Here is an 18,587-nt window from a genome sequence, read left to right as displayed (position 1 = left end):
ACTCAATTTGTAGTTTTTATATCCATCCACCAGATGGGGCTATTTATTTTCCATTCAAAGCATGCAGCAAAATTTCCACTTTTTTACTTTTCTACGGAAATGTCTCCTATTGATGTTTGGAATGGTAATTGTGCTTTGTTTTTTTTAAATGTATGTGTGTTTTTGTAAAAAAAAAAAAACCTCAACAATGTAAATATATTATTTATAACAGGGATGTCCGATAATATCAGACTGCCGATATTATCGGCCGATAAATTCTTTAAAATGTAATATCGGAAATGATCGGTATCGGTTACAAAAAGTAAAATTTATGACTTTTTAAAACGCCGCCGTGTACACGGACGTAGGGAGGAGTACAGAGCGCCAATAAACCTTTGCGTGCCGGCCCGGTCACATAATATCTACGGCGTTTCACGCACACAAGTGAATGCAATCATACTTGGTCAACAGCCATACAGGTCACACTGAGGGTGGCCGCATAAACAACTTTAACACTGTTACAACTATGCGCCACACTGTGAACCCACACCAAACAGGAATGACAAACACATTTCGGGAGAACATCCGCACCGTAACACAACATAAACACAACAGAACAAATACCCAGAACCCCTTGCAGCACTAACTCTGTTAGATGACATGGCACCCCAAACCATCACCCAACCATGCAAATTTTGCATTTCCTTTGGAAATCGAGGTCCCAGAGTCTGGAGGAAGACAGGAGAGGCACAGGATCCACGTTGCCTGAAGTCTAGTGTAAAGTTTCCACCATCAGTGATGGTTTGGGGTGCCATGTCATCTGCTGGTGTTGGTCCACTCTGTTTCCTGAGATCCAGGGTCAACGCAGCCGTCTACCAGCAAGTTTTAGAGCACTTCATGCTTCCTGCTGTTGACCTGCTCTATGGAGATGGAGATTTCAAGTTCCAACAGGACTTGGCGCCTGCACACAGCGCAAAATCTACCCGTGCCTGGTTTACGGACCATGGTATTTCTGTTCTAAATTGGCCCGCCAACTCCCCTGACCTTAGCCCCATAGAAAATCTGTGGGGTATTGTGAAAAGGAAGATGCAGAATGCCAGACCCCAAAACGCAGAAGAGTTGAAGGCCACTATCAGAGCAACCTGGGCTCTCATAACACCTGAGCAGTGCCAGAAACTCATCGACTCCATGCCACGCCGCATTAACGCAGTAATTGAGGCAAAAGGAGCTCCAACCAAGTATTGAGTATTGTACATGCTCATATTTTTCATTTTCATACTTTTCAGTTGGCCAACATTTCTAAAAATCCCTTTTTTGTATTAGCCTTAAGTAATATTCTAATTTTGTGACACACGGAATTTTGGATTTTCATTTGTTGCCACTTCAAATCATCAAAGTTAAATGAAATAAACATTTGAATGCATCAGTCTGTGTGCAATGAATAAATATAATGTACAAGTTACACCTTTTGAATGCAATTACTGAAATAAATCAAGTTTTTCAAAATATTCTAATTTACTGGCTTTTACCTGTATATATATATATATCTACATCCTGAAAATATGCAAACAAACTGTTTAGATAATTGATACCTCAAACTTGCATAAATAAATATTAAGGAATATAATATAACTTGGCTTCTGAGAGTTTCAAAATGTAATGAATAAAATGCTAAAGTTGTTGATAAACAAGCAATTATTTTAATAATTAAATATGGTCATTTTAAATGAATTATTATGATAATTTAAAATCAATTATTTCAAATATGTTTATTTTAATGTATAATTATATGGCTGGATGTAATAAGGAGTCACGAAAAAATACAAATAAAAATACAATTAATGTTGATGTTTTTAGCAAAATATAGTAAAAATGTATTTAGTTTTTTTTTATTTTTTTTTTTATTAATAAATATATTTATTTTTAGGTAAAATAAACATAATACTACAATTTATCTCTAGTCTGGATGATTTAGTTCTTGTCACCCTTTTGTCCTCCCGTCATGAAAAAAGGCTGTCCTCACTCAGGTCCGCATGGAGCTGGAGGGGGCGTGGCTTCCAACTCCGGCTGAAAATCGGGAGATTTTCGGGAGAATATTTTGTACCGGGAGGTTTTCGGGAGAGGCGCTGAATTTCGGGAGTCTCCCGAAAAATTCGGGAAGGGTTGGCAAGTATGGTATATATCGGTATCGGTTGATATCGGAATCTGTAATTAAGAGTCGGACAATATCGGAATATCGGCAAAAAAAGCCATTATCGGACATCTCTAATTTATAATGATAAGCACATATTATGTTGAAGTGGTTTTGAAATATTAACTTGCATGAAGTGGATAACAATATTAAAACATGGTATTTTTCAGCAGTTTTTCAGGAACTGACCTTTTTTTTCTAATTAGGGTCAAATGTGTGTGTGTTCTTTAAGGACCTCTTAAGGGTTAAACTCACTTCCTGGTACTGCTGGCCTGTTGCTAGGATACAAAGAATGCTTGGTTCTGCTGAGTCCTACCACGCTCGCTGAGATTTCAAACAGAAAAGACTGCGTGAAGGTAAATCATTGTTGTGATTTATAATTAACTACTAAAGTCTGTGTTATAAATGGTCTCACAAAGCTAATTCAAACATGTTAAATGAACAAATATTCAAATATTTGCCATGCATGTGTTTGTGTTGTTTTATTGCAGGATTGTTATCTTTTTTTTGGAATATGTGTGAATAGATTCTACCAATTTTAGGTCACCCCACTATGCCATTCATCAAAACACCTCCGAAAGCTCCTCCACGCTCAACGCTGCTGGAGAATAGGTCCAAAAAATGTGGCCCGCGTGTCACTGTGTACTCCGTCAATGGAGACGAATACACTGGGGAGTGGCTGGACAACAAGAAGCACGGTGGGTGTTGCCTCCACATCGTATGCATGGGCAAAACCCAAAACCAGCGAAGTTGTCACATTGTGTGAATGGTAAATAAAAACAGAATATTTATATAATATTTCAACCTATATTCAATTGAATAGCCTGCAAAGACAAGATACTTAACGCTCAAACTGGTATTTTTTGCAAATATTAGTAAACATTTTTTTTTTTTTTTTTTTTTTTTTTTAAATTAATAAATATATTTATTTTTAGGTAAGATAAACATAATAATACAATTTATCTCTAGTCTGTTGTCCTCCCGTCGTGAAAAAAGGCTGTCCTCACTCAGGTCCGCTTGGAGCTGGAGGGGGCGTGGCCTCCAGCTCCGGCTGAAAATCGGGAGATTTTCGGGAGAATATTTGTCCCGGGAGGTTTTCGGGTGATGCGCTGAATTTCGGGAGTGTCTCGGAAAATTCGGGAGGGTTGGCAAGTATGTCCTACATGCTAAAGTGGCCTAGTGGTTAGAGTGTCCGCCCTGAGATAGGTAGGTTGTGAGTTCAAACCCCGGCCGAGTCATACCAAAGACTATAAAAATGGGACCCATTACCTCCCTGCTTGGCACTCAGCATCAAGGGTTGGAATTGGGGGTTAAATCACCAAAGATTATTCCCGGGCGTGGCCACTGCTGCTGCTCACTGCTCCCCTCACCTCCCAGGGGGTCAAATGCAGAGGATAATCTTACCACACCTAGTGTGTGTGTGACAATCATTGGTACTCTAACTTTAAACAAAAAAGTACAGTACAGGCAGGGGTCTGGGGGCCCAGCTATTAGCTAACTTCTTTTATCTGAATAGCCATTTGTGATTTATAGCATGACATAACAAATATATTGCAGTCATGTTGTTTATGTTTCAAAATGATTCAACTATTCCATGTCAAAATATAAAGAGTGGAAATAATGAACAAAATGTCAGCGACTGTCTTGTTGTAAAACACCAATGAAAATGAAATGTAACTGTCAGGTTCAAACACTGATGACATCTATTAAACAAGACAAAGAAGCAAGGAATCAAACAGAGACAGAATTAAATTTGACTCAATTGAGGAGAAACGTCTGGGCTGTACTCTTGCACAGTGTCCCACCATGCTCTGACGAAAGAATGTACGCCTCGTCTTTTATTTGGACTTTCCCTGATTACATGGCAACAGCTGTTTCTAAAGGGACGGGGGTCGTAAACAGCCATCGCCTTTGGTTACAAAACAGTTTAAAGAAAAGGTCGGTTCAAAGAAAAGGTCGTAAACAGCCGGTGCCCTCAGTCAAAATACAGTTTAAAGAAAAGGTGCCTGGTATTTTTTGCAAATATTAGCTCATTTGGAATTTGATGGCTGCAACATGTTTCAAAAAAGCTGGCACAAGTGGCAAAAAAGACTGAGAAAGTTGAGGAATGCTCATCAAACACTTATTTGGAACATCCCACGGGTGAACGGGCTAATTGGGAACAGGTGGGTGCCATGATTGGGTATAAAAGCAGCTCGCATGAAATGCTCAGTCATTCACAAAACAAGGATGGGGGCGAGGGTCACCACTTTGTCAACAAATGCCTGAGCAAATTATCCAACAGTTTAAGAACAACATTTCTCAACCAGCTATTGCAAGGAATTTAGGCATTTCACCATCTACGGTCCGTAATATCATCAAAAGGTTCAGAAAATCCGGAGAAATCACTGCACGTAAGCAGCAAGGTTGAAAACCAACATTGAATGCCCGTGACTTTCGATCCCTCAGGCGGTACTGCATCAAAAAGCGACATCCGTGTGTAAAGGATATCACCACATGGGCTCAGGAACACTTTAGACAACCACCGTCAGTAAGTACAGTTTGTCGCTACATCTGTAAATGCAAGTTAAATACTGATAAAGTTGAGGAATGCTCATCAAACACTTATTTGGAACATCCCACGGGTGAACGGGCAAATTGGGAACAGGTGGGTGCCATGATTGGGTATAAAAGTAGATTCCATGAAATGCTCAGTCATTCACAAACAAGGATGGGGCGAGGGTCACCACTTTGTCAACAAATGCATGAGCAAATTGTTGAACAGTTTAAGAAAAACCTTTCTCAACCAGCTATTGCAAGAAATTTAGGGATTTCCCCATCTACGGTCCGTAATATCATCAAAGGGTTCAGAGAATCTGGAGAAATCACTGCGCGTAAGCAGCTAGGCCCGGGACCTTCGATCCCTCAGGCTGTACTGCATCAACAAGCGACATCAGAGTGTAAAGGATATCACCACATGGGCTCAGGAACACTTCAGAAACCCACTGTCAGTAACTACAGTTGGTCGCTACATCTGTAAGTGCAAGTTGAAACTCTCCTATGCAAGGCGAAAGCCATTTATCAACAACACCCAGAAACGCCGCTGGTTTTGCTGGGCCCGAGCTCATCTAAGATGGACTGATGCAAAGTGGAAACATTTTCTGTGCTCTGACGAGTCCACATTTCAAATAGTTTTTGGAGACTGTGGACCAAAGAGGAAAAGAACCATCCGGATTGTTATAGGTGCAAAGTTCAAAAGTCAGCATCTGTGATGGTATGGGGGTGTATTAGTGCCCAAGACATGGGTAAGTTACACATCTGTGAAGGCACCATTAATGCTGAAAGGTACATACAGGTTTTGGAGCAACATATATTGCCATCTAAGCAACATTATCATGGACGCCCCTGCTTATTTCAGCAAGACAATGCCAAGCCACGTGTTACAACAGCGTGGCTTCATAGTAATAGAGTGCGGGTACTAGACTGGCCTGCCTGTAGTCCAGACCTGTCTCCCATTGAAAATGTGTGGCGCATTATGAAGCCTAAAATACCACAACGGACTGTGGAACAACTTAAAGTTAAAGTTAAAGTTAAAGTACCAATGATTGTCACACACACACTAGGTGTGGCGAGATTATTCTCTGCATTTGACCCATCACCCTTGATCACCCCCTGGGAGGTGAGGGGAGCAGTGGGTAGCAGCGGTGGCCGCGCCCGGGAATCATTTTGGTGATTTAACCCCCAATTCCAACCCTTGATGCTGAGTGCCAAGCAGGGAGGTAATGGGTCCCATTGTTATAGTCTTTGGTATGACTTGGCCGGGGTTTGAACTCACAACCTACCGATCTCAGGGCGGACACTCTAACCACTAGGCCACTGAGTAGGTTAAGTTGTTAGTTAAGCTGTACATCAAGCAAGAATGGGAAAGAATTCCACCTGAAAAGCTTCAAAAATGTGTCTCCTCAGTTCCCAAATGTTTACTGAGTGTTGTTAAAAGGAAAGGCCATGTAACACAGTGGCAAAAATGCCCCTGTGACAACTTTTTTGCAATGTGTTGCTGCCATTAAATTCTAAGTTAATGATTATTTGCAATAAAAAAATGAAGTTTCTCAGTTGGAACATGAAGTATCTTGTCTTTGCAGTCTATTCAATTGAATAAAAGTTGAAAAGGATTTGTTTTTATTTACCATTTACACAACGTGCCAACTTCTCTGGTTTTGGGTTTTGTACAAAATGTCAATTAACAATATTCTGATGCTATTTTCGGACACATCCAAGGGTGGGGCACGCAGGTGTGGAAGAAGTTAGGCACCATTTATAACGGAGAATGGAAGTGTGGAAAGCGTGATGGATACGGCACCTATAGTGTAGCCAACACAAAGGTGTACGCCAAGAAGTACTGTGGTGAATGGAGAAATGGGATTAAGCACGTATGTAGGAAACAATCATTTTAAAAAAAAGCTGTTGAAGACATGAAGTAATCTGTAGAATGTGCTGTTATCTTTTAGGGGCATGGAACATACTTTTATGATAACTCTGCAGTGTACGAAGGCGAGTGGAGTGAGGACCGGCGCAGTGGTTGGGGAAGAATGCTCTTTAACTGCGGAGACGTCTACGAAGGAGAGTGGATGAAGGATAAAGAAGACGGCTGGGGTGTCCTTCAATTTGGTAATGGCTGTTTTTCTGCTTTTCAATTATGCAAAAATGACTTTTCAGGTGATGTTCAACAGTAAAATGTGTCCTTGGAGCCTGTTTACCAGCAGCAAATGTGAGGAAAACCCTTGATTTAATTAATTTATTTTTAATTATTATTAATCAGTCCAACAAAATAATACACAATATTACAAAAATAATACAATCCTAAGTCCAAAACCAAACCCAGCCCAGCAACATTCAGAATAGCAATCAACAAACATGACACAAAACAATCCAAAAGTAGTCAAACAAAAAGGAATAATATCAACAACAGTATCAATATCAGTGATGGACTGGACCGACTTTGAGGGCTCATAAAATCCAAACCGGAGCAGTACCGTAATTAAAACTCTTTCATCAACTTTTAATCAGAAGGGTTTAATCCATACTTGCCAACCCTCCCGAATTTTCCGGGAGACTCCCGAAATTCAGCGCCTCTCCCGAAAACCTCCCGGGACAAATATTCTCCCGAAAATCTCCCGATTTTTCAGCCGGAACTGGAGGCCACGCCCCCTCCAGCTCCATGCGGACCTGAGCGAGGACAGCCTTTTTTCACGACGGGAGGACAACAGGGTGACAAGAACTAAATCATCCAGACTAGAGACAAATTGTATTATTATGTTTATCTCACCTAAAAACAATTATATGTATTAATTAAAAAACAAAAACAAAATACAAATACATTTTTACTATATTTTGCTAAAAACATCAAAATTAATTGTATTTTTGTTTGTATTTTTTCGTGACTCCTTATTACATCCAGCCATAGAATTATACATTAAAATAAACATATTTGAAATAATTAATTTTAAATGATCATAATTCATTTAAAATGACCATATTTAATTATTAAAATAATTGCTTGTTTATCAACAACTTTAGCATTTTATTCATTACACCACTTTAGTCATACTTTTTGCGCTTGACTTTAGCGCCAGACTTCTTCTGTTTGTTTGATATTGTCATTACTGCCACAAGTGGTGGAAAAGTGTATTACAACTGAACACAGCCCAAAAGTTTAGAAACACAGATTTCTTTTTGCGGCCCTATGGTTAAGAGACACTGCCATAAAGTGTGTCTAAACTGAACAGTGTGTGAGACCCAAAAAAATGATTGACTTGAAAAGAAACCAAGAAGAAGACAACGAAAGAATCGCAAAAATTGACGATTATCCATTTTTTTGTCCGTTTACATCCCAAAATAACATTCAAAGGGGTCATTTTATGATTTTGTTTCTACATTTGAGACAATTCCTTGTGGTTTTACATATATTTTTTTTTACAAACGGGCAACTCTAAATTGGCCCTAGTGTGTGAATTTGAGTGTGAATGTTGTCTGTCTATCTGTGTTGACCCTGCGATGAGGTGGCGACTTGTCCAGGGTGTACCCCGCCTTCCGCCCGATTGTAGCTGAGATAGGCTCCAGCGCCCCCCGCGACCCCGAAGGGAATAAGCGGTAGAAAATGGATGGATGGATGGATGGACATTTTGAAGCTCTCAGAAGCCAAGTTATGTTATATTCCTTAATATTTATTTATACAATTTTGAAGTATCAATTATCTAAACACAGTTTTGTTTGCATATTTTCAGGATGTAGATATATATATATATATATATATATATATATATATATGTATGAAATACTTGACTTGGTGAATTCTAGCTGTCAATATACTCCACCCCTCTTAACAACGCCCCGCCCCCCGGCCCCCGAAATCGGAGGTCTCAAGGTTGGCAAGTATGCATTATCATCACAGCCATTTATAAAAAATAAAATAAAAACATTAAAAAAATAAACAATAATGTCATAGTGGCTGATGATTATCTTTTTATTTTTATTTTATTTTTTTAAATGTAATATATATATATATTTTTTTTTTAATACACGCCCCCCTCCACACTGTACATTATGATCACATTACTTCATAAAACTACTGTAGTTAGTAGAAAATTCTATTATATTGTTTTCATGCCATATATTTTATTATATTTTAAAAGGCATGTTAAAGAAAAAGTACCAATGATTGTCACACACACACACGAGGTGTGGCGAAATTATTCTCTGCATTTGACCTTTAATTGATTATATTGATTTAAATTAATTTCTATGGGAAACGTTGGTTTGTTTTAAAAGCTCCATCCCAGGACCAACTAAAAAGCTGGTAAATCCTACAGAAAAATTTGACAAATAAAATGTTCCTTTTTTTTTTTAGCAAATGGAAACTGGTACGAAGGTTCCTGGAAAGAAGGCAAGAAAAGCGGGCGAGGAAAGTTCTACTACCACGACAAAGCTCAGCTTTATGAAGGCCTTTGGGTCCGAGGCGAAGCGAAATGCGGGACTTTGTCGGATTCTGGGCGAGACGACGCACCGACACCCGCCAAGTGTCCCATCCCGGAGGTAGAGTACGACCATGTTTTACTGCAGCTTAAAGGAGATGTTGTAATATTATCAATTGTTTTGTTGTCCTCAGGTAAAACTAAAGGATGTGAAGACAGTTTTACAAGCGGCTCAGTTGGCACACCTTGATCCTACATGCTAAAATGGCCTAGTGGTTAGAGTGTCCGCCCTGAGATAGGTAGGTTGTGAGTTCAAACCCCGGCCGAGTCATACCAAAGACTATAAAAATGGGAGCCATTACCTCCCTGCTTGGCACTCAGCATCAAGGGTTGGAATTGGGGGTTAAATCACCAAAAATTATTCCCGGGCGTGGCCACTGCTGCTGCTCACTGCTCCCCTCACCTCCCAGGGGGTCAAATGCAGAGGATAATCTTACCACACCTAGTGACAATCATTGGTACTCTAACTTTAAACAAAAGAGTACAGTACCAGGCATGTGATTTGAACTTGATGAAAAAGACTGAAAATAAGCCCGGGGTCTGGGGGCCCAGCTATTAGCTAACTTCCTTTATCTGAATAGCCATTTGTGATTCATAGCATGACATAACAAATATCTTGCAGTCATGTTGTTTATGTTTCAAAAGCGACTGTCTTGTTGTAAAACACCAATGAAAATGAAATGTAACTGTCAGGTTCAAACACTGATGACAACTATTAAACAAGACAAAGAAGCAAGGAAACAAACAGAGACAGAATTAAATTTGACTCAATTGAGGAGAAACGTCTGGGCTGTACTCTTGCACAGTGTCCCACCACGCTCTGACGAAAGAATGTACGCCTCGTCTTTTATTTGGACTTTCCCTGATTACATGGCAACAGCTGTTTCTAAAGGGACGGGGGTCGTAAACAGCCATCGCCTTTGGTTACAAAACAGTTTAAAGAAAAGGTCGGTTCAAAGAAAAGGTCGTAAACAGCCGGTGCCCTCAGTCAAAAAACAGTTTAAAGAAAAGGTGCCTGGAGTGGGGGGTCAGGCCCTGCCTCCTCTCTGCTCTGTAGATCTCGGGTCAAGACAAAATCTTCCTGTGGATTACACTACATCAAAGAAACCAACACCTTTATGTCGCTTCCCATCCTACACAGTGGAGTTTTACAAGCCTTTTCATTGGTAAGATCAAAGACAGCTTTTGTCTGCTCGCCGGGAACTCATTGAAACACAACGTTTTGTGACAACTTAGATACAATTATTCTGACAGTAGCATTTAGACAGGCTATACCAGGGGTCCCCAAACTTTTTGACTCGGGGGCCGCATTGGGTTAAAAAAATATGGCCGGGGGCCAGGCTGTGTATATATATATATATATATATATATATATATATATATATATATATATGTATGCGCTCGCCCGACACTGCGGCTCAAGAACGAAGTCATGTTATCGATGGGAAAATACATTTTTAGACATTATGATTTGCCTGATTAGCTAGGAATCAGAATCAGAATAGTTTTTCTTGCCATTGTTTGAGAACGGGTTCACAAACTAGGAATTTTACTTGGCGCAATCGTGCAACATAAAACACATATAAAACAGAATAGAATAACATGAGCTGTAACTGAGCTATCAGATCTTGTTATTGTTCATGTGCCTGATGGCCGAGGGGGAAAAAAACTGTTCAGGTGGCGGGAGGTGTGGGTCTGGATGGATGTCAGAATAATTATGTTATGTTTAAGGGCCGTTGCTATAGTTATTATCAATTGTGCTGAAATTGTATTTTTCTTTGTCTGTGCAAAGCTGGCAATCCAAAAGATTGCAAGCCAGTCTCGTATCAGTGTTTGTTTCCAGGATCGGCCTGCTGACTACCAAGGCCGAACATCGAGTACCGTGACGCAGACATTTGCATTTTTGCATAATCATATTTTGTGTCTAACTGGAGCTGTGTCGAGATTACCCCCTTCCCTCAGCGACAGCTTCAGTGATGTAACCAGGGACCTCCCAAATAAATAGAGGTTTTGGAGCAACATATGTTGCCCCTGCTTATTTCAGCAAGACAATGCCAAGCCACGTGTTACATCAACGTGGCTTCATAGTAAAAAGAGTGCGGGTACTAGACTGGCCTGCCTGTAGTCCAGACCTGTCTCCCATTGAAAATGTGTGGCGCATTATGAAGCCTAAAATACCACAACGGAGACCCCCGGACTGTTGAACAACTTAAGCTGTACATCAAGCAAGAATGGGAAAGAATTGCACCTGAGAAGCTTCAAAAATGTGTCTCCTCAGTTCTCAAACGTTTATTGAGTGTTGTTAAAAGAAAAGGTGATGCAGCCATGAAATTCTAAGTTAATTATTATTTGCAAAAAAAAAAAAAAAAGGTTTATGAGTTTGAACATCAAATATCTTGTCTTTGTAGTGCATTCAATTGAATATGGGTTGAAAAGGATTTGCAAATCATTGTATTCCGTTTATATTTACATCTAACACAATTTCCCAACTCATATGGAACGGGGTTTGTAGGTCGGAAAAAACGAAAACTGTTTTTATATTTTTACAGAGATAAAAAAAGACGGATTTCCAACTATAGACGGAATAATCACATGCCTGACAATATATCCGATGCTTTTGCCACAGAAGATAAACACTCACAATTAGAGGCAGGAACTTTTATTCTCCCAGGTGCTTAAGACATTTAGCTGGCCACACAACAGTATAAAGTCATCCATACTTTATAAAGTCTCACTGCATGCCTCATGACTGACTTCATATGCAAAAAAAAAAATTGTTCTTTCTTCTCCAGTCAATACATTCTGCAAAAAAAACATACAGTAAAATGGTCCAATGGATAACAAAACTTCACGTGTAAAGCGGCAAAACCGGAATTAACTGGAGTACAAGTGGAATTACTGAATTACTTGTGTGCAGTATAATTCAAACTGTGGGAGGGAAATGTGTAAATAAACACAGCAGGCATGAGACAGGGGTCAAAGTTCAAGTGTGCGGATAAAGGACATTCACAGTTAAGACTTTTGTGACTTCAAGTTTCATGCATTCGTGGTATTATTGAAATGGCTGCTGACGTAAAAACTGTATATACATTAAATATCACTAAAAACTGCTGTTGTCTACGGGAAATGTGAGCTGGGAGAATTCAAAATGGAGTCCCCTCTATTGTCCAGCTCGTTCTGCAGCCTGGTGAGGTTGGACAACTCCTCCAGCTCCTGGAACTGCCTGTCCGTCTTGTGGCTGACCAGGGAGCGGTAGAAATGCACGGCGAACATGATGAACACCAGGCCGAAAGGCACCATGATGGACGTGGAGGTGATGGCGGCGGCCACGCCGGCCGACATGCTGTTGTTGCTGGACTTGCTGGGCTTGATGGGCAAGAACTTGACCCAGCAGAGGAGGACCACCTCGGCCAGGAAGAGCAGCGTGCCGATGACGGTGGAGAAGCCCCACGCCAGCTCGATGTGCCGGTGCATGCGCTCGTGCGGCGACTCTTTGACCGAGTTGAGGTTGTGGACGTTGCTGACGGCCTCGATGTTGGGCAGGATGCAGGTGCTGACCATGAGGGCGAACAGGTGCACGGCCACCAGCACGGTGGTGCAGGCGCTGAAGGCGATGAGGAGAGCGGGCGGGTACGGGTAGCTGTTGTCCAGCTGCACCTCCACCATTGCTACCTTCAAAACAGTAAGCCAATAATGTGACTGTTACAATCTAGCATTAAGGGCAAAGGAGGTGGTGTGTCACATCGCATCCAGCAGAGGGCGCTGCTCCTTAATTCAACACCCCTTAGGACAGGGGTGTCAAACTCAAATACAGAGTGGGCCAAAATTTAAAACTGAACAAAGCCGCGGGCCAAGGTTGAACAAATGAACCTTTTAATAGGGACCCAAACAAGTTTTGCATTGAATATTGAACAAGCAAGGCTTATATAACTTCATAGTGACATGTAAAATCGAGTTTTAAATAATAATAATTATAATAATAATAATTAAAAAATATCAATGGCATATCAAATACAATTTAAATTAAAGCTGCAAGCAGCGTTGGTCGGGCCCGCGTATTTGGCAGGTGCTAGTCCTAAGTGTCCCAATACTTTTGTCCAGTTTTAGTCCCAAGTGTCCCAATACTTTTGGCAAGTTGTAGTCCTAAGCAGAGGTGGGTAGAGTAGCCATAAATTGTACTCAAGTAAGAGTACTGTTACTTTAGAGATGTATTACTCAAGTATAAGTAAGGAGTAGTCACCCAAATATTTACTTGAGTAAAAGTAAAAAGTATGTTGTGAAAAAACTACTCAAGTACTGAGTAACTGATGAGTAACATACACACTCATATCATATATATATATATATATATATATATATATATATATATATATATATATACATACATACATACATACATACATATACATTGATATATACAGTATATAATTTATATGTATTTATTTTGCTGTTTTTGTTTACATGTTAAAGGTGTTTTAATGAATATACATGCATGTTTAACATATATATTCCTTTCTGTCATGAAGACAACAATATAAGTTGGTGTATTACCTGATTCTGATGACTTGCGTTGATTGTAATCAGACAGTTGTGATGATAACGTCCACGTTTTCAAATGGAGAAGAAGAAAAGTTCCTCCTTTCTGTCTAATACCACATGAAAGTGGTGGGTTTTTGGCATCTTATTTGTCCAGCTTCCATATTCGTTTTTATACACTTTACAAGAAATTTATTGGCGTCAAACTCCGTAGCTTGCTAGCTTGTTTGCGCTGGCTTTCGGAGACTCTTGTTTTGAAAGCGCAGGCGCGATGGAGCGGCACTTTTATTGTGAAGACAGGAACGTCCTCGTGCGGTTGAAATAAAAAAGTATCTTTTTTCCTTCACACTTTTGATTGATTGATTGATTGGAACTTTTATTATTAGATTGCACAGTACAGTACACATTCCGTACAATTGACCACTAAATGGTAACACCCGAATAAGTTTTTCAACTTGTTTAAGTCAGGTCATGTGACCACCTGGCTCTGTTTGATTGGTCCAACGTCACCAGTGACTGCATCTGATTGGTGGAACGAAGTGAAACGTCACCAGTAAGGCAGGCACTTTGACGGTCTGTCTGACAGACCAAAACAAACAAAGCGTGCATTAACAGATCGATAAAAATTAGTAGCGAGTAGCGAGCTGAATGTAGATAAAAGTAGCGGAGTAAAAGTAGCGGAGTAAAAGTAGCGTTCCTTCTCTATAAATATACTTAAGTAAAAGTAAGTTGCATTAAAACTACTCTTAGAAGTACAATTTATCCCAAAAGTTACTCAAGTAGATGTAACGGAGTAAATGTAGCGCGTTACTACCCACCTCTGGTCCTAAGTGTCCCAATACTTTTGTCAAGTTGTAGTCCCAAGTGTCCCAATACTTTTGTCCAGTTTTCGGCCTAAGTGTCCCAATACTTTTGTCCAGTTTTCGGCCTAAGTGTCCCAATACTTTTGTCCGGTGGTAGTCATAAGTGTCCCAATTCTTTTGTCTAGTGTACCTACCTTGTCTGCATTGTGTAGGCACGCTGGTGCTTCCTGCTTTTAAGCAGCCATCTTAAAAAAACAGCAGCGCAGCAGCATCAGCGCAGCGGGTCTTTGAAGGGTCATAAAATCTAAACCGGAGCAGGTATTAAAACGCTGTTCTGCTATTTTATACACAAGGGTTTAATCTCTCTCCTGTGTTAGTTTGAAGCCGAAACGACAAACGCGCTCAGAGGAGATAGTTTTTGAAGGAAGGTGACCGGTTTTTACAAAAAATTTGTTTTGAAGGGGGAATAGCAAACTTCCTGTTGATTTTTGCTGGGGGTTGTCAATTTATGAAATGTAGGTCTAAGTGAGCCCTACATAGAGGTTTTTGTTTCATGTCTCTCCGACCTTCCCAGTGCGAGTTACAGGCAGTTTTGTCAGTTTTTTCATCTGAGGAGCAGTTTTTTGTGCGTTTCATAAAAAAATTGCGCTAGAGCACAATATTGAGATTTGGGGTTAGGTTTTTTTATTAGATCGCAATTTTTGCCAGTCCTGATGTGTGTGTTCAGTTCGGTGAGTTTTGAAGCATGTTAAGGGTGTCAAATTACAGCTCAAAGAGGCAAAAGTGACTGTTTTTAGTACTTTTTTGTCTTGAAGGGGGAGTTGCCAACTTCCTGTTGATTTTTGCCCGATGATATACAATTATGAAAACTAGGTCTAAGTCAGACCTACATACATGTTTTTGTTTCATGTCACTCCGATCTTCCTAGTGGGAGATATAGGCAGTCTAGTTTGTTTTTTCCTAGGGGGCGCTAGAGCGCAATTTTGAGTTTTGAGGTTTTTTTTTTTTTTAAAAAGGTAATTTTCGCAGGTCCTGATGTGTGGGTCAAATATGGTGAGTTTTGAAGCATGTTAAGTGGGTCAAATTACAGTTTAATGTGGCGGCGGAAGAATAAAGAATAAAACCTTACAAATTCAATAGGTCCTTATGTCCCATTGCATAAGGACTCCCAAAGAGGGAGTCCTTATACAATGGGCCATGCGGGCCCTAATAAGAATTGAATGCCTCTTTTCTATATGCAGCCTTCTGAGGTAAATATCAACATTAACTTTTTCCACACTTTTTGAAAACAAAATAACAATGAATAAACCAACCATTCAGGACTTTAAACTGCTCAGTTTGCAACACACTGATCTAATCTGATGTGCCCAAGCCAGATACCTGCCATCTTTTCTTGGTTGCTAGTTCATTAATGTCGGGGATCAGGCTTTGAGCTGAGGCAACCCTTATTATCCAACGAAGGTGTTCATCAGTCATTATATCTCATAGTCCACCCGGACCACAGTCTTGGGGTCGTGCTTTAAAAGCACTGCCTTTAAGGTCCTCTACGAGCTGTCGTCACGTCCACTTTTCACCCATTCTAACAACGTATCACCACATGGGCACACTTCAGAAAACCACTGTCAGTAACTACAGTTGGTCGCTACATCTGTAAGTGCAAGTTAAAACTCTACTATGCAAAGCCAAAGCCATTTATCAACAACACCCAGAAACGCGTTGGGAAGACTACGTCTCCTGGCTGACCTGGGAACGCCTCGGGATCTCCCGGGAAAAGCTGGACAAAGTGGCTGGGGAGAGGGAAGTCTGGGCTTCCGTGTTTAGGCTGCTGCCTCCGCAACCCAACCTCGGATAAGCGGAAGAAGATGGATGGATGGTTTATAAAAAAAATTAAAATAAAAGTAATAAATAAATAAATAAATAAATTAAAAAAAGTAGCCTCTGCGCATGCGCATAGCATAGATCCAACGAATTGATGACTAAATTAATCGCCAACTATTTTTATAATCGATTTTAATCGATTAGTTGTTGCAGCCTTAACTGAGTGTTGTTAAAAGGAAAGGCCATGTAACACAGTGGTAAAAATGCCTTTGTGACAACTTTTTTGCAACGTGTTGCTGCCGTTAAATTCTAAGTTAATGATTATTTGCCAAAAGAAATAAAGTTTCTCAGTTGGAACATTAAATATCTTGTCTTTGCAGTCTATTGAATATAAGTTGAAAAGGATTTGCAAATCATTGTATTCTGTTTTTATTTACCATTTACACAACGTGATAACTTCACTGCTTTTGGGTTTTGTAGATGGTATAAACATACTTGCCAACCTTGAGACCTCCGATTTCGGGAGGTGGGGGGTGGGGGCGTGGTCGGGGTGGGGCGGGCGTGGTTGGGGGCGTGGTTAAGAGGGGAGGAGTATATTGACAGCTAGAATTCACCAAGTCAAGTATTTCATACATATATATATATATATATATATATATATATATATATATATATCCTGAAAATATGCAAAAAAAACTGTGTTTAGATAATTGATACTTCAAACTTGCCTAAATAAATCTTAAGGAATATAATATAACTTGGCTTCTGAGAGTTTCAAAATGTAATGAATAAAATGCTAAAGTTGTTGATAAACAAGCAATTATTTTAATAATTGAATATGGTCATTTTAAATTAATTATTATGATAATTTAAAATCAATTATTTCAAATATGTTTATTTTAATGTATAATTCTATCGCTGGATGTAATAAGGAGTCACAAAAAAAATTCAAATAAAAATACAATTAATTTTGATGTTTTTAGCAAAATATAGTAAAAATGTATTTTTTTTTTTTTTTAATAAATATATTTTTTTTTAGGTAAAATGAACATAATAATACAATTTAACTCTAGTCTGGATGATTTAGTACTTGTCATCCTGTTGTCCTCCCGTCATGAAAAAAGGCTGTCCTCACTCAGGTCCGCATGGAGCTGGAGGGGGCGTGGTTTCCAGCTCCGGCTGAAAATCGGGAGATTTTCGGGAGAACATTTGTCCCGGGAGGTTTTCGGGAGAGGCGCTGGATTTCGGGAGTCTCCCGGAAAATTCGGGAGGGTTGGCAAGTATGGTATAAAATAATGTGGTATAAAATAAGCACGCCAGACCGGAAGAGGAAGTAGTGCAGGATATATGTTTTCCAAACAAAAACGCTTACTGACTGAACCTGACAAGACGTCATAGTAGTTTACAAATAAATACTTTTACCATAGCGAATCCAGAGAGTAGAGCCGAGGTCCGACTGGAAGCTTTGAGTTTGGCCCGGCTGAGGTAGAGCTTCCTCCAGGACAGAGCTTGCAGGGAATGCTCATTGAGGCTCATCTTTCGCTTTTACACTCGTCCTTGTTACTCCACAACACGACAGTCACGAACGACAAGCATGCTAACGACTAAGCACATCAAGTTATGCACCATTAACTGTTACATAAACATTGATAATGGCAATAATGGCGAACCGCTCACTATATTTCTTCATGAGCTCTCCTCAAGTCATGCGCCTGTCATTACCCACAATCCTTCTTCTTCTTCTTCTTCTTTTTTTGTTTTTTTATGGCGGTTGGCAAGCAACCTTGTGGTGTGCATTACCGCCACCTACTGTAATGGAGTGTGAACCGAGATGGATCCCTATTCTATATTCTTTTATTTTACCTAATTACAAACCCCGTTTCCATATGAGTTGGGAAATTGTGTTAAATGTAAATATAAACGGAATACAATGATTTGCAAATCCTTTTCAACCCATATTCAGTTGAATGCACTACAAAGACAACATATTTGATGTTCAAACTCATAAATTTTATTTTATTTTTTTGCAAATAATAATTAAAGTAGTTGGGAATGTTCACCACTGTGTTACATCACCTTTTCTTTTAACAACACTCAATAAACGTTTGGGAACTGAGGAAACTAATTGTTGAAGCTTTGAAAGTGGAATTCTTTCCCATTCTTGTTTTATGTAGAGCTTCAGTCGTTCAACAGTCCAGGGTCTCCGCTGTCGTATTTCACGCTTCATAATGCGCCACACATTTTCGATGG

The 18,587-nt window shown here is 39.8% G+C and overlaps 2 protein-coding genes across 3 annotated transcripts; one reads left to right on the top strand and one right to left on the bottom strand.

The window, feature by feature from the left end:
• The first annotated feature begins 2,399 nt into the window (after window positions 1–2,399).
• Window positions 2,400–11,074, top strand: morn3 (MORN repeat containing 3). Of its 2 annotated transcripts, none has more exons than XM_061927084.1 (7): window positions 2,400–2,526; window positions 2,713–2,868; window positions 6,428–6,579; window positions 6,658–6,817; window positions 9,057–9,241; window positions 9,315–9,419; window positions 11,024–11,074. In XM_061927084.1, the coding sequence occupies exons 2-6, from the start codon at window positions 2,724–2,726 to the stop codon at window positions 9,381–9,383; spliced, it is 711 nt and encodes a 236-aa protein (XP_061783068.1). In that variant the 5' UTR covers window positions 2,400–2,526; window positions 2,713–2,723; the 3' UTR covers window positions 9,384–9,419; window positions 11,024–11,074. The 2 variants fall into 2 exon arrangements, with proteins under 2 accessions (XP_061783068.1, XP_061783069.1); XM_061927085.1 differs by having other exon boundaries at window positions 10,973–11,031.
• Window positions 11,075–11,823: 749 nt separating this feature from the next.
• On the bottom strand, window positions 11,824–18,091 carry orai1b (ORAI calcium release-activated calcium modulator 1b). The gene is made up of 2 exons (XM_061927024.1): window positions 17,760–18,091; window positions 11,824–12,852 (listed from the first exon to the last, which is right to left on the bottom strand). Exons 1-2 carry the CDS (start codon window positions 17,871–17,873, stop codon window positions 12,298–12,300), a joined length of 669 nt encoding a protein of 222 aa, XP_061783008.1. The 5' UTR covers window positions 17,874–18,091; the 3' UTR covers window positions 11,824–12,297.
• Window positions 18,092–18,587: the final 496 nt, after the last annotated feature.

This window comes from Nerophis lumbriciformis, linkage group LG32 (genome assembly GCF_033978685.3).
Source record: "Nerophis lumbriciformis linkage group LG32, RoL_Nlum_v2.1, whole genome shotgun sequence".
NCBI classification, from domain to species: Eukaryota; Metazoa; Chordata; class Actinopteri; order Syngnathiformes; family Syngnathidae; genus Nerophis; species Nerophis lumbriciformis.
The sequence above is the reverse complement of the archived record's forward strand: the minus strand, read 5'-3'. Positions and strand labels throughout refer to the sequence as shown.